Source organism: Ptiloglossa arizonensis, chromosome 1 (genome assembly GCF_051014685.1).
Source record: "Ptiloglossa arizonensis isolate GNS036 chromosome 1, iyPtiAriz1_principal, whole genome shotgun sequence".
Lineage (NCBI taxonomy): Eukaryota > Metazoa > Arthropoda > Insecta > Hymenoptera > Colletidae > Ptiloglossa > Ptiloglossa arizonensis.
The window spans coordinates 817,441-834,660 of NC_135048.1; the positions used below are offsets into that span (position 1 = coordinate 817,441).

General features: G+C 34.4%; 1 protein-coding gene across 1 annotated transcript in view; it reads left to right on the forward strand.

The window, feature by feature from the left end:
• The window catches only part of Nplp1 (Neuropeptide-like precursor 1), a 31,361-nt gene extending 14,460 nt beyond the window's left edge, over positions 1 to 16,901 (forward strand). Inside the window, exons 2-4 of the mRNA XM_076327582.1 lie at positions 6,146 to 6,606; positions 8,941 to 9,740; positions 16,249 to 16,901. Of these exons, the coding sequence (XP_076183697.1) occupies positions 6,146 to 6,606; positions 8,941 to 9,740; positions 16,249 to 16,310 (1,323 nt within the window). The 3' untranslated portion in view covers positions 16,311 to 16,901. The remainder of the gene's footprint in view (positions 1 to 6,145; positions 6,607 to 8,940; positions 9,741 to 16,248) is intronic.
• The last annotated feature ends 319 nt before the right edge of the window (positions 16,902 to 17,220 follow it).

Below are 17,220 nucleotides of genomic sequence, written 5' to 3' on the forward strand. Positions count from 1 at the left end.
TCCGTTTTTCTCGATACAAAGTGAGTTATTACAAACCAAATATCTGGATTGTCTCTCAAAAATTTGAAAATAGAAAGAAATATGCGGAATACAAATTCAGTTTTAGATAGTCGACAAAAAAGATATGGGATCCCTAAACATTGAAATAAATGCTCGATTTTGTTAATTTCTAATTGAAATTTAATACAAAAGAAAGTGATAGTTCTATTATCCGACCACTTTTTTCTCCTTATTGGTTCAAATATGGGAGTCTCTACTGTATCAATTTCTTTCATTCTGTAACGATTTTACGGTAAGTTACGCGAAAATACGTGGACATTCTTTTCTGTTTAAGTGCACGCAATGTTAACATATCTATTGCAAGTCGCTTGTATTAAGAACGTTATTCGAATCGTTGCGTAATTATAAGAGCAGAGCCAAATTTTCTTGAAAGTGGTTTATTTCTGTCTGTTTCAAGTAATGATTTGCGCTATAGTCGAAGAATACGCAATAGCGTAGAGAATCAAGTCCTCGAAACAATTAATAATAATCCTGACGTAAGTACCAGAATCCTTTCCAAACCTTATGACGTTGGTACAACAATTCGTTGCACACTGCATAAACGCACAGTTCATGCTTATCATATACAAAGAGTTCAAGCTCTTATGCTCGTGATTATATTACAAAATTTAATCCTTCAACGAGATGAAGCATCACCTCGTTTCACTCGAGAAGTGATTTTCTCGAAAACGAAACTTCCTATGAAAAGATTGTATTCTTTCTTTTCGATTAATATTTTTATGGGGTATACCCCCTTCTCTCCCGCCCAAGGAGATTTTACTAATAACAAAACACCATATTTTTGGAATTTTTTATTTCTTAACGGTAGGTACTTTATAAATAAATATTGTTCTATACTGTTCACCGTGTATATGTTTGAAACCTTTGCATAATATTATGGGGTAGTTTAGAAATTATAATACGGTTGGTAAACTCGAACGATCGCATGAATATTTCAACACGGTGCGCTTATAAGTGATCGAAATAAGGTATAAGAATTTAAGGATGCTTCATGCATTTTATTACAAAATTTCAAAATATGCATCCTGTTCCATCACCATGTAAGGTATACATTCGGAGAAGACAGTACATTGCAATCCTTTACAAGCGTCATAAATGTGATACACGTGATAAATTATACTAGGTTGTTCGATAAATTTTGTCGTTTCTTCTGTTGTAAAAAAATACTGTGACACTTCAACTTTGAACAATTGTAAATACACAAATGAGTCGACAGATCTATATGAAACTTCACACATGTTCGTCAAACAGTAGTACTGTCTTTAGAAAAATAAAACGACGAATCTAATAGCATCATTTTTCATCGAACGACAAAACTTATCGAGCAACCTATTAGTTTAATTCCTGGAATTTTCTACCCTCAAGTTTTTCGGAAATTGACTTCTTACCTCATATACCCTTTTAAACAACTTTTCTTTACTCTAACAAAATGAGCATTGGCCAACAGAAAAGAAAACGAAAGAAGAGTCAATTATATTTCAATCAACTACCGGGAAATAGGCACGTGTTAATCGATTGTTTCTATGTGGTATAAATATTTAACAGTATAAGCCAGTTGTTCTTTTAAATTTCTGAAACCCCGCGAACCTTTTATTAGATGGGTTCAATCGTAGTAGACCATAAACCTCTATGAAATTTTGTAAATACACATTTATTAATTCATTTAATTTCATTCTTAAATAATTTAATAAATATATAAAACAATAAATCCATTACTTATTAAACATATAATTTTGTAGAGAAAAATCATTGTATTTTTAAAACTTAGGAACATTGTTATCTTTAGTAAAATATGTGATATTGTTTTACATTTTTACGAAGTACTTCAATATTTGGATTAATGGAAAATCGTTTAATTGGCATATTTGTTTTTGCATTCAACGAACTGCGATATATTGTTGATATTGAAGGGTATGTTTGATCACTGTTCTCCTGCGGATATATTTAATAACGTTAATATCGAAATCTTAAATAACAATAATGTGAATTTCCAACTGAATATTATACGAAGTAAATTTTAAAGAAACAAAGCGAAATTATTCGTTAATTATTAGGTTTAGAGCTAATAAAGGCTGATAAAGCTAATACTTTTTTATTTAGAATTTAATATTCCTCCACATTTTGGTATATAAAATACAGCATTTTACTTAGAAAAACGAAGCAAAACTTATTTTTATTTAAATTCAACAAAATTTACCTGTATAAAAGAATATGTAATTATATATATAATTATATTGACAAATTGTTTGCTTCATATACCTGTATCGTGTGATGCCACGAAATGGTTTGATGCGGCGGCTGTTTGCCAACTCACATCTGCAACGGTAAAAATACTTGGATACCTATTTGCTGACATGCATCTACAAAGAGTTAAAGAATACCAACATACAGCACTTAACGTTGCTGAACATTGCTGCAATGTTTTAGAAAACATCCTTTATTATAAGAGATTTTAAATATTGTATTAAGTATTTCAATATTGCAATCCTTCAATAACTAAAAGCAAATCCATTAATTCGTCTATAACATAAAACTTGTATAATACAAAAATAGTGTAAACAAGAGAAACAATATATATCCGAAAATGAACTTACGAGGGTCTAACCTGCGGTTAAAGGGCGCCTTATCGCCTACATTACTTTCTTATTTGGAAGTTGTATTTGAACTTTAACGGATAAATATCCATAAAAACTTTAACATTAAATATCTCATAAATTATTAATTAATCATTAGCTTCGGTATTTCATGCCTATTACTGTGCAAAACTTCATTGAGAAGTCACACTTTTACCCAGAATGTATCCTCTGGCATAAGAAAAATAATATTGTATCTTCGCTATAATCGGAAATAAACATAATTCTGTAAATGATGAAAATAGCTTTGATTTCACGGACAACTTAAATGGATCTATGTGAGTCCCCAGGTTTCCGCGAATACACTTTAAAAAACACTGGCAGAGATCAATAATTATATTGTCATTCTGGAACGACTTCAAAATCATATTGTTATAGCGAAATCACGAGGCAAAATTCGAACGTTAGTACTAAAAAAATGTAAATTGAGTATCTTGGCGGTCACTTCTTTTAACCTCGTGTATGCGTGCGCCATAAAAGGATGTACGGTGATTTCTTTCATTGTGTCACCGGTTTAGGAGCGGACCGTGATGCAATGAAAATGCGAAGGAGAATACACCTAGTTTAATCGCAACAACTGAGAAATAATCAGAACAAGTACGAAACTGTGAAGATGATTAGGAACTAGATAGAGCGAGTAGAGGACCATCGAAAGGAGTAGGAAATAATGGAAACAAATGAGAAAGAATTACATTTGATCATTGGGCGCTTTGCTCTTTACCAGTTATATATTCGTCGTATAATTTAAAATAATTCAAACACGTTCACTATCAGAGAGAACAATTGTGACAAAATAGAAATTACTATATACTGTATAAAAAAGACTTAGAAAAGACACTAAAATTGTCTTATATCCTAACTGTAGAGTCGTTTAAAGCTTGAGCATATGATATGATCGATTGGTACGTACTGTTAAGACCACGTGGTTGGATTTACGTTCCATCAATGAGAACTGTGTTGTCTTTGAGACTGTCGTTAGAACGTTTAGAATTTGTCTCCATTTTCAAGGACTTGGATACGGCTGAAAAATATCAATTTTCTCCGAGAAGAAATCCAACCATGCTACTTTTAACGGTACTTGACTTATCGTATGCCATCACGCAGCGAAAAGATTTTTGGCCGTGTCACAGGACGATTTCCTAGAAGAAAAGGCTTCTTCTGCAATGGCTCTGCACCGCCAGTTTACTAATTAATCGATCACTTAATTGTGCCAAGGATCGAAACTCTAAAAGTTGCTTTATTCCCATTTTATTACTTTTGATAAACATTTACACTTCTAATATCTTACGACCTCATCGTAACTTACCACCAAAAATAACGATTGAAGTATCGTAATCTTACGGCGATGATAGTTGCAAGTTATGGCCTAACTAAATGTGCAATCCCAAGCCCAACTTCTTACGTCCCTCCGTCTAGCAATTCAATTATCCCTGCACGCGAAAAGATAGGCAGAAATTGAACACGGTTGCACGAAAAAATTTAGGCATCAATTTACCAATTGTGACACCACCCATTTTAGGCTATTCTATATTCAAACATCACAGTAGTCTATGCAAGATCTTTTTATACGTTTACTATCTCTGCACGGATTGTGTCCGAATTAATTTACGATATGGAACAAGCACTGGCATTATAATTGGCCAGCGGACAGCTCAGGGGAATAGGGATTAAACAGTCTGTCAACCTTATGACTTTGGAGATATTAGAATATATTCAATTTCATAAATCTCTTTTACCAGCCCTTCGAGCCACTCTGACGCTTTCATGACATTATCAACACCAGTTTCGGTTCAGTTTTCTTGTATTTTCTAATATTTCGGATACACGAGATCACTGCTCCCCAATAGTCTGGGTAGCTTTTAAAAGTGGAATGTGGCATTAGATAGTTCAAGCAGCTACAATTTCGATCAATACAGTACAAGATAAAAAAAAAACTGATGAGAGTTGTTTAAATTTCTCTGTTTATTAATCTTTAGAGAAGGTTATCCAGAACTCACATGGTCAAACACTCCAGTGTTTCCTGTCTCCCCTTTCTTAAAAACTTTTTAACAAGGAGTTTTCTTTTCCTGCCAAGATATTCTGCAGGAACATAATCCAAGGTGAGAGAATTTGAAAATACAAGCAAATGATAAAATGATATAGTTAGGTCGTGCATGGACGATGAATGGTTACTCTAGTCTGAAAAGTCTAATTTAAGGTTTCCCTGATATGCTACGTTTCTTTCACAGATGCGTTTTAAGGTGGGTTCACCGTACGTTAATCATTATTGACAGCTATAAATGAATTCTATGATTTTCAACTCCCAATTAGAATTTGCAGGTTTTCTATCTATTATAGAAATGTATATTAGTTAAAATTAACGACATAGGTTATGTTCGTATCATAAACCCAGTTATTTAGAAATTCTCAATATACATATATACCTAAAATTATTCTGATTTTGAAAATAAAAAATTCCCAAAACCGCGAGGAAAAATTAAAATGTTGTTAAGTCTTATGTTTGTTTGTTTAAAAATGAATTATCGTCGACGTCTGTTCCTTTTTAAATAAACTGCATTCATCTAATACACGAAATAAAATAAACCTTTAATAGACTAGAATATAAACAACTTACATTTTTGCAAATAAGAGTCGTTCTTTTTAAACAACAAGTTCCAAATAATTGAATATATCCATTAATACAATACAATACATTAAATTTCTTATATTCGCTGCCCTGTTTTATTGTACTTAATAATACTATTTATCTTAAAACAACGTTTCTATTGTGTATTTTTACGCAAAATTCCTCAGGAGCTATTGATAATAAAATCTTTATTTTAATCGCGCTTCTACTTTGCTTTAACGTATCACTCTACAGCAAAAGGTAGAGTAATCCTTTGATAAACGCCTTATTATTGGATCTGTGGGCGAGCATTTAAGTTTGAACATTAATGAATTTACTTCTGGAATTGACCTTTCCTATTTCGAACTGATAATGAGACCTAGCCACATACGAATCGGCTGACAACAAGAGTAAACGAGATGCAACAAAAGTGAGCGCAAAAGCAAGTGCGACTCGTATTACAAACGCTCGGTTGCTAAACTTCAAAGCGATACCATATCGGTATGACAATACCAATGCAAAACTTTTTTATATTTCTCATTGAACCTTCATGAGATTATTATCAATGAATTGATGAGATTCTCCTTATGAAAATGAAACCAAACTATTTTCATTCATACGTTATATAAATTCAAATACGGCCGTATTTGGTTTTGTTTTTATCATGAAAATCTCGCCAAAATCCATTGGCTATACTTTTATGAAAACAAAACAGAAATATAAAAATTTTAGCCGACTAATTTAAAAATTTTTTAATTTATTATAGGGAAGATGCTTGCGTTTATCGAGGGATTACTGTAATTAAAACAAATAATAAATAATTGAAAATGTTTGTTTCATATCACAGGTGACATGCCAAAATGAAGAAAGCAGTCAATGTATACCTAAAAGAGTTTTCCTGGCCCTGTTACGCTTACCGGAAGTTAATTCGAATTTGGCCGCGTATTCGAGGACGGCAAGAGTGATCCAGGATACAAAGAATCAGGACGAGATGACGCACTTAAAGGCCTTAACGGAAGAAAATGACGACGATACAGAAATTTGCATACCTAGTGGAGTTTACGTAGAACTGTTTAAAGATCCAATTACGCGCGGGCACCTTAGCGTCAATGGAAGAATGCAGAAACCATCAGATCTACCAGGACGTTTCTTAGATGAAAGTGAAGAGATCGATACACGGGAATTGCAGTCTACATCTCAAAAAAGAAGCATTGCTATGTTGGCCAAGAACGACGATTTACCCATCAATATTCATGATCGTCTTGATGAAAATCAAGATGACGAAAATAAGAGGACCGTTGTTTCGAGGTTTGTGATTCGTCTATTCTCTTGTGTTTTAATACCTTGTAAAAGCGAAACGTTAATTCTGTGATATTTAATGAAAATGTATTCCGACATTTTTCCTACGCTATCCCTACAATAACACGTAAAATTGCAAAGAAAACTTTCGTTCTATTTTAAAATCGTTCAAATAAATTGATTTTTATAGTATCGCCCGTGCGAGATTCAGCTTCAAGCAATCACAGTCGTTACTCGTCGTTAAAATTGATCATTTCCTTGTCGTTACACATCGTGAGTAATAGCATGTGTTCACAAACAAGAAAACATGAAATATTTAATAGTGACGATATAATACGATTACAGATGTATTCGAGTTGGAATTAACTAACGTATCCTTCTGTATAGTTGCACACTATGATAAATAACAAATTTTGCCGAAATAAAATCGAAAACAAATTACATCAGACTCCCACTCTCTTAAGTGTTGGATGGTTATTTTTTGATTGCTGATGTTTGGCTAAACGGTATTCATGGGTAATTCTGGAATGACCAGATCGAAGTCTAATCATAGTTATTTTTTCTGTCCTATTCATATGGCAATTTGGTATTTTTTGACAGAAATTATGCACGATGTTATGTATTTCGGTCCTATTGGTCGTAGTCCATATTCTGTTCCATTCTTCCCTTTCAGATTTAAGCATTGAAGTCAGTAATCAAGAAATTCTTGATCTGGGATTGGGATATTGGTTTCGTTTCTTCGATCTGTTGTTGCTTCTTTAACTAAGGTATCGGTTTTCTCATTTTCTTCTACTCCTTAGTGTGGACATTTCTTTCGTTTTAAATGATGCTTAGTAGGTCTTCATTAAAATTTCTTGGTCCGCACGTCAACTGTAGTGAGCTAGTGCTTTTATAATATTTATTTCTGGAACCACGTTTGTTTAAGTGCTTAAGTGAGGAACTCGGGTCAAATTTTGATCGAAGATAAGTCTGCGTACTTTTATATTATTGACTCTGTTTATTTCGACGTTTTCCATATATATGGAGCAATGTACGTTTTTTGGCGAGGACTATGAATTTGGTATTACGTGAAGGAAATCTGAGTCTTGATTTCTTTGATTATATTAAGAGTTCATCCAGACTTGATTGTAATAGTTCGATTGTTGTGTATATGTTTTTGTCTCTGCATACGAGGTTAAGGTCGTCTGCGAACAAGTTTCCTCGGACCGAGGACTCCACATTTTTGGTTATGTCGTTGATGCCTATTAAAAACAGTATGGCGCTGATTACCGATCCTTATGGTACTCCGTTATGTATTATGGTTGAATTGAAGAGGTGTTTCTTGAATCTGACCTGGATGGATCTGTTTTCAAGAAAATTTTTTATGAAAACGAACATATGTTCTTTTATTCCTAGGAGGGCCAAGTGGTTTACGATGTTTGATCTTTGTATCGTGTCATACGCTTTTTCAATATTTAAACGTACCTTAATAAAGTGTTCGACGTTTTCGAATGCTTCGCATTAATTCCAATAAGAACATTATTGGATTTTACATAGACAGTTGGTTAAGGCAATTAGTCTATAATTTTCCAATATAGGTTTGTTTTTGTTTGGTTTAGGGATCGGTAAAACGATTTTACGAACTTTTCTCCATGCATCAAGGAATATTTATGGTGTTCATATGCAGTTGTATATTTTTAAGAGACATTTTTGAATTTATGGTGTTATTATATAAACTTGGGATTATTTGTGTGTCTTCCGGGTGTATGTAGAATTGTTACTCGAAGTTGAGGATGTGCGAAACTTTGTGGTCAGAAATTGCTTCCTTTAAATAAATAATTTTTGAACACAGTCTGACGTCGCTGGCTTTGAATATGCTTTCGATTTGCTAGTTTGGGATGATAGGTAAAACATTCGATACGTTGGGCTGCTAACATCATTGGGCGGATGTTTACAGTTTAAACGTTATTTATTGTTATTTATTGATTAATATTTCGATGTTAGATTTGCAACTGTTCGAAGAGTAGAAATGATTTTTTAATATCCTGGTTTGAAAACATCCCCCCGAAATAGAATATCTCTATAAATAGAAATCAAGTGGTACGAAGTTCTATTACTTGGGGGTTCAAAATGCTATTCTAACGTAAAAATTTACAAACACAAACATTAAAAAGAAGAGTTACAAAGAAACAAGTGAAGCAATTTTTACTCGATTGAACGTGTACTTGATAAAAGTTCAAAACAAATTTCTCTGTCGCGTTACAACATTATTTTGTGCATGAAAATATAGTTATATGGGCATTTTAGCTTCTACTTGGATTTCATTTAATTCCGGATACTTATTCCAAATATTTTTTTGAACAGCGAACAGACGGAACAGTTGGCCCTGACAATTCCTCGTGATTACTTAACACCTAGCGAGGGGTCAGATTTGGATGTGCTGACATTGGATTTACCAGTTGGGAAGCGAAATGTAGGCACCTTGGCTAGAGACTTTGCATTGCCACCGGGGAGACGAAATCTTGTATCGTTGGTGCGTGACTACGATGGTCAAAATAGAGGAAACAGCATTAACGTTCGCATACCTTTCACGGAGAAAAGGAACGTTGCTTCTCTAGCTAGAACCTTCACGTTGCCTCAAAGTGGCAAAAGGAATATAGCGTCCATTGCCAGAGATTACGGACTATCGTACGGTAAACGGTACGTCGGATCTTTGGCCAGAACAGATAGCCTTCCGTTGCGCGAACAAAGCAAAAGGAATGTTGCTTCTTTGGCCAAGAATATGGCCTGGCCTGTGTCCTTGAAGAGAGGAACTATCCCCAGAAGCGTGATCCTCAGAACCCTCTCTCGCCACAATAGATCGGTATTAGATCAGTTGGCCGCTGAGAATGATCTTTTAAACCTTCAAGAGCTCGCTAATATGGAACAAAGTCAAAGAAAAAGCTACGAAGGTAATTTATTTGAAGAGAAGAAGTTGATCAATTCTCAATCAAACGACGGGTTAAGCGGAAAAGTTGATACCGACAATAAGAGACCAAAGAGACACATTAGATTCTCCGATGAGTATCCGTTGCCGGTGATGCAGAATACTAATGTTTTTGACTACGACGAAATGATGGAGGCACTTACTGGTCAGTATTTGAATGCCGAAAAGAGGTTCATGGGTAAGTAAAACGTTTCCCTATCGGCTTAAATTGATCAATCTTTGAGAAAGTATGTAATGTAATTTAACCGAAACATTTTTGAACAAAGTTTATTTTTATTATCTTTGTTCATGGTAATCTATGATTGATTTTTATAAGTGGCAGTGTGTTCAAGAATTTTAAATATCCTTAGAAAATTTCATACGTTGGATAAACAGCAGTTTTCATGGAGCAGCAATTTAGAGATTAAAACACACTTGTAAAATGCAATGGTATCTTTACTGCGGTAAAATCCGCTTTCAAGTGACAATTTTTGCACTTAATCCAAGCGACAGAATCGTTTGCCTCTCTTTCTTCCCAACTGTTTACGCTTCTTCGGCACGAATGAACCATCGATTGACGGCCTTAGGCGGGTGCGATTACACTCATCAAAGGAATTTCATCCTCTAATAAAAATACACATCTGTATATTTGTCATTGTATTAGGTCGTTAACTAAGTTCTGTGAATTTTTTGCTCGAAAATATTTCTTTAAATATTACAATTACCACGCTATTTTCTTAGTTAAAATACTGTCCTCCAACTTCTATGGTTTTCTTCCACTTTTCTGGTAGAAATTGAATTCCACGTTGGAAAAATGCAGGTGAAATGTGCTCCTTAGACGCGAAATAATTCTGGACCCATCGTTCATTATGATTTTTAAAGTGCTCTCCTTTCAAATCATGTTGCAACAAGTTAAACAGGTAACAGCCTGAAAGTACTGCATCCTGAGAATATGCAAAATAAGGAAGCACTTCCCATTCTACTTTTGCGGGATAACTTTTGTCTGCTTGTGATATTTTTAAGGGACGTTTCTTTCTTAACTTCGTGTCCAGTTGGTTATTTGCTGACTTTATCGATACGTTTAGTTATTGCGCAATGGCTAATTTTCAAGAAACTGAAGAACATCGGCAAGAAACAGAGATTCAGTGTAATTTAACGATTACAGAACTCAAAGAGCGATTCGCAGAACTTAGTTAACGACCTAATATCTTCACGAGCTTATTATCAATTTGTAAGAGTTTACCAATGAAAAAAAAATCCAAACATAACCTTATTAACGCGCGAGTTTTTAAAAATCGTCAGTTTGTGAGAGGATTAGCTCGCGTACTGAACCATCGAACAATGCCTTCGATCGACTCATAGTCATTTATTTGCTAAATTTTTTTTATGGTCGTCGGTGACTATAACCTGGGATTTTTGGACAGCTGAGAAACACGTGCGAGGCAGTCGAGAGTTTTTTTTCGTTTTTTCAATGTTTATTAGCATTGCCTTCAAGAATTCCAGGTCGACATCGAGAAGGAAAATTTCTACTCCGCGTTTCCTCTTCTATTGACGCAAATTGTGCCACACCTGCTCAGGCAACTAAAACCCAATCATTCATAACCATGTCCACTTCTCTGACACGCCGAATAATCAATAAAAACACCCATCGAAAGGGTGCAGCGAACATATACGCAACGAACTTATACGCAAAATTATATTCTTCGTTCAGCGTTCTGTGTTCATCTCATTCCGTGATCATTATTCATTCAGTCGACAATATTCTGTGATCATTCGTTGTTCGTTTTAAAACTCTGCCAAACAGTCTACAACATTCTGCGTTCAACGTTCTGTGATCAATTATTATTTAGTCTACAACACTTACCGTTCTGTGATCATTATTCAGTGAACATTCGCGCCGTGATCATTCATTATTCAGTTCTATGACACATCCTACAACATTCTACATTTATTCTGTAAACTTTCTGTACACAACCAAGAAAGTGTCCATTTCGACAGTCAAGTATGATCAATTACACAACTACGTAACGGTTTATTTTCATCATTTACAAAACTCATATCAACAATCCTGATAACATTAATTTGTTCTTCGGGAAGCGTAGTCTGCGATATAATCTAATTTAACATTTCTCGCCGACTATGAACGCAACATTCAAATTATCTTTAATTATACATCGATAGAAGATTTTCAGAAATAATTACTAAAATGTTAATTAAAACAAGTTTGAATGAGATCGCGTTTGGACTCATTTTTATCGCGAAACTTATTTTGTTCTTGGGAAGTACCCTATTCATTTTCCTCATTTCTGTATATGTGATACTGAAATTCCGATCAAGATAAAAATCGTCACGTATCCCGCTTTTAAGACACTACCTTAAATTCAGCATTGTGTACGAATGTCGGAAATAGGTTCTATACGAGAGATGCAGCCGGAGGTAGACCAGTCTGGTTACACGGAAACATTTCAAGCAAGTAAAAGACACATCGGAGCTTTGGCGCGTCTGGGTTGGCTTCCATCTTTAAGTGTGACACGATTTTCGCGATCACCTCGGTATCTGGTTAACAGGTCAGACCATTAGGTTCTCACCTACTCGTTTTTTTCTCTCAATTTCTATGTATATCTTTATCTTTCTTCTCGTATTTTCCGCCAACTTTATTTCACTTAATTGTGCGATCTCATCGTGCTAGTTTGCTTTCATTTCGCTAAACAAATTGCAGAAATACGTGCGACGATTATTGGATAGAATTAGACGTCGAAACGCGACAATAGAAGATTTAGTAATCGGAGAAAGAATCATATGCAAATATAGGTAATCGACAAAATAAGGGCATCTGCAGTTACCATTTTGCATCACATGTTTACTAAATGTGCCTCCTATTCTACTCCTATTCTTTCTTTCTCTTCTTCTTCTACGTAGACCGCTCAAGGTAGTTGGCTGAATTGTTGGTGTCTCAATGTTAGATCTGTAATTTATTGCTAAATCGATTCTAGCCGATGGTATCTACGTCTAGACCGCTAGAATACAGTTCAGCCCGAACAGTCAAAAGATTGTTTTCGGTTATAGATTTTCTGTTGTTTGTTATTGTACGCGTGTGTGTTCATTTATTTTATAGTATGGACAGCTTCCATATTGCGAGTTATGATACTTATAGAGAGAGGAAGAGAATCATCGATACACAGAATAGTTTACAAAGAAACTTCGGTAACCCAAAAATTTCAATTTTGTTGAAATATTCCAAGTTTGTGGGTGATTTCAAAAGAAGTATCGGGAAATTTATTATTGTTATATTTTCAAAACTATAGTAGATATAAAATTTCTATATCATTTTTGTATATCTCCTATAGTTTTAAAGATACAGAGGGAGACAAAGACATCTAACTTTAAGGAGTATTTTTATCCTAAAAAACCTAATTACAGTTGATTAAAAAATTGCCCGATATTTCTCTCGGGGTTTCTTACAAACCCAAAATTAAAAAGAAAACGAAATTTTCAGGTTATTGAAAATTCCTTGTCAGTAGTTATAGCAATAAGTGACAAATTCGGGTTCGAATTTCGGTCTAGCAAATCGATTCTTTTTTCCAACAACAAGTTTGTCTATTCAAAAAACTGACATAATGGTGTTTAAACTGGTTGGTGTCAGATTTGCTAACAGTGTTGAGGCTCAACTTGAAACACAGTTTCTTCCATACATTGTACAAAATAGTATGGTCTACTCAACTTTAAAGATCGTCCAAGTAATAGGAACTGAACAGTATTATAATTCTTGTATAAAATATTCGAAGTCTTTGTACACAGCTTATGTTATAGTCGTATACATATAGGGTGTCCCAATCATTACCGATCGAATTACTTTTTGAATAAAACTCAAACGGTTTAAGTAATCTTGATATTTTTGTTTTATTTAAAAGTAAGTAAGTTTCGGTCCTCGAAATGTCCAGTTTCTGAGAACGATCTCGAATCGATGTGCCCGGGGTTTCTCTCATACTTTCAGCAACATTTTCACTTGAACGAGCGGCTCTCGTTATATTGTCTTCTCCAATGGAAAATGCATTTCAAATCAAATTCTCTAAATGTAAATCTATATCTTCAAATAAAATCCTTACATCTAGGGTTTTAACTATCACGTTGCTGGGATATTCTATGATATTCAACCTGTAAGAGTGCAAACTTATTTATAGCCCGACCGTGCATAATCGAAAAGTTATACATCTAAAAGAAATAATAAAAGTACAAATTTCTGAAACGTATCTTTATGTGCCATTATGATGTTAATCAATTCGGGAATACTGACATATATATGTGTACGTTTAGTTTCCACATTATTTTAAATATTATAACATGAAAGTGGCCACTAAAATTATGAACAAATTTCCTAACAATGTGGCAGATCAATATCATCGCACGAGTCTAATTTAAAAGTTAAATAATATTTTGTTCGATATAATGTCATCGAAATATTGCGCAGCCTTAAATGTTAAGTAATTAAGTGTTAGATATGTGTCATGTTTTCAAAGCTGTGTTAGAATGAGTAGGAATGAATTTCTAAATATAGTTCGCTAAAGCATCTTTTTCATCAGTAAATATTGTTTGCGTCTCATTTTATTTGTAAACTCATATTCTTTGTGTAGTAATCAATGGGTCGTTTCTTATATAAGGTGGATCAGAAACTCATGTCTATACTTCGGAGGGTCAATCTACACACTAATATGAGTAAAAGATTTCCTATGAACGTATGTCCTGTACACATTAGTTTTCGAACTATGGATGATTGAAGAAAATCATCAAATTTCTCATAGAACTTGTATAGTTGAGAACTGGAAAAATGACTCCTGGATTAAGATGTGACGTATTAGTACCGTGTTATAGGAAAATGTGGACAGCGTCGAGCAATTTTTACTTATTGTTCATCGCAAGCCTTCGAAGGTTGGCTTCGAAATGTTTGATCCAATATGATTCTTAATTTTTTCTAGAAGTCACCTTTTTAGCTCCGCATAGTACATTGCTGGCGTCTATCGAATACGTGATAGATTTCAAACGATTTTCTTTAATCATCCAGACATAACTCGTAAACTAAGATGTATAATATATATATGTTTATACGAGAGTAGTGCAGGAAGTACCCGAGCTGACGTACAAATGGGGATAGTTGTTTGAAAAGAATGACTAAGGGAAAAAGTACCGACCATATAAAGCTTAAGTTTGCAGGTTAACGACGCTACGTTGTTTAGTATGTGTTTGGCAGTCATCAATGGGGAATGCTCTCAGTGAATTTGTAAACATGGAAAAAATTGGTTATCCTTATGCGATACGATACTTTCGTTTCAAAGGCCTCACTCCAACCGACATCAAAACGGAGCTAGATTCTACTCTGGGGGAGTCTGTTCCTTCGTGTACAACAGTAAAATATTGGGTGGCAGAGTTTAAACGAGATCGTACGAGTTAAGATGAACATCGTAGTGGTCGACCAAATGAGGTGACTACGCCTGAAATGGTGACAAAGATCCACAAAATGGTAATGAATGACCGTCGACTGAAAGTGCGCGAGCTAGCAGACATGGTAGGCATGTAAAAAAGTGCTGTACATCGCATATGGACTGAAAATTTGGACACGAGAAAGCTATGCGCAATAAGGGTGCCGCGATTACTCACAATGGAACAGAAACAGCGACTTGAGGATGTTTCGATCGAGTGTTTGGCGAGGTTTCACAGCAATAAAGTCGAGTTTTCGCGTCGATTCGTAACCATCCATGAAACACGGGTCCATCACTTCACACGCGAGACGAAGGAACAGTGAAAACAATCGACTGAAAAGGAAGAAGGCGAAGACAGTTCCATTTGCAGACAAAGTCATGGCGTCAGTTTTTTGGGCTGCGCGTAGGATAATTGTTATTGATTATTTTCAGAAAGGAAACACAATCAACGACGAGTATTATATGAACTTATTGTAGCGTTTGAGTGACGAAATCGAGAAAAAATGAATTTAGCGAAAAAGAAGGTTCGTTTCATCGAGACAATGCACCAGTTTACGCATCCGTTATGACACGATGACCAAAATCAATGAGTTAAAGTTCGAATTACTTTCTCGCGCATCCTATTCGCCAGATTTATCCTCCTCGGATTATTTTCTGTTTCCAAACTTGAAAAAATGGCTCGGTGGCAAAAGATTTGCCAACAATGAAGAGTCTGCGATTGATGGCTATTTTGCAGAGCTCGACATTTCTCACTATAAACAGAATATCGAAACTATTGAACATCATTTGGAATAGTGTATCGATCTAAAAGGAGACTATGTAGAGAAATAAAGATATTTTTCCCAAATTTTTTGTTTTCTTTGTTAGGTCAAGTACTTGTGGGTCTATCCCCGTATGACATTTTTTTTTACTTAGTTTAGTGTGTAGACTCACCACCTGAAGAATGGACATGTATTTTTGAACCACCCTGTGTATTAACGTTAGTTCGTTCCTCAAGGTAGACAGTGCTAATTATCATACGAGGACAGTAATGTCGTAGTGTTCAATTTGCTGCCTTTAAATTTGTCACACTTGACGAGAAGATATTTATATTCTGGTATCACTGTATAGTAACGATAACAATATGTATATAAATTACATAAATTCTGTGTACTATTGGTAGTTAATTTACAGTGTAATTAAAGTAATTATTGTTCGACAATATCATACGAATATCAATCATGTGTATTTTAGGGAGAATCCCGCAGATGGGCCCTCGTCCAACTACCCCCTCGACTCGTCGGCAAGGTCGTTAAGGCCAAGCCTTAAACTGAGAGTACCCCACATTCAAGCCTTACACGGAGATTGTTGACACGGCTTCAGAAAATTCATCTTATTACCAACGGTGGATGATTTTCTTCGTTAGAAACTCATCTGAATATACTACAAAAGCTTCATATAAAATGGCTATTCATTACATACGAAATTAATAGCATTAGTAAATTCACTTGTATATTTTTTGGACAGATTAAGAGAAAGACAGGAGTTGAAAATTATAAATATGTTACTTCGAAGAATTGAATTTTCTTAGCGATAATCGATATTTATCAGTGTTTTATAAAACTGTACTCATACCTGTTGACTCTACTGTGATTGCCAGCTAGTAATTTTTCCTCTTTCGAATTGCTTACAGTAGATAAAAACAATTCTTTGATACCATGTTTATACAATCGATACTGGTTCATATATATGGTTCATTATTATTTACAGTCAAGATGTTTTTGTTGCGTATTTGAGTTAATACGTAATTTTCTCGATGAATGTTTAAACACAAAGTTATTAAATTTAGATAAGTAAGTTTTAAATATTTTCAAATATAATATCAACAATATTAAAATTATTGCATTTTTGATCGGTGTAACTATTGTATAATATATAACAGATTGCGAAAATGATTATTTTTAATGCATATCATCAACTAGCTTGTATTATTCATTTATACGGATTCTTATTACCGAATTTTTCTTATTACCGGTAGATTTTATAAAGTAAATTATTTATGTTTATGTAACAATATATGATATGACGTGCAGGATATCAGGGTGTCTCGCATTAATATTTCTATGCGACTATTTCCAAATCTATTGGTTAATCGATTAAATATTTCAAATGAAATTTGGCCCTATTGTACATTTCAGGGATTGCAAGCTCAGCTCCATTGTTTTA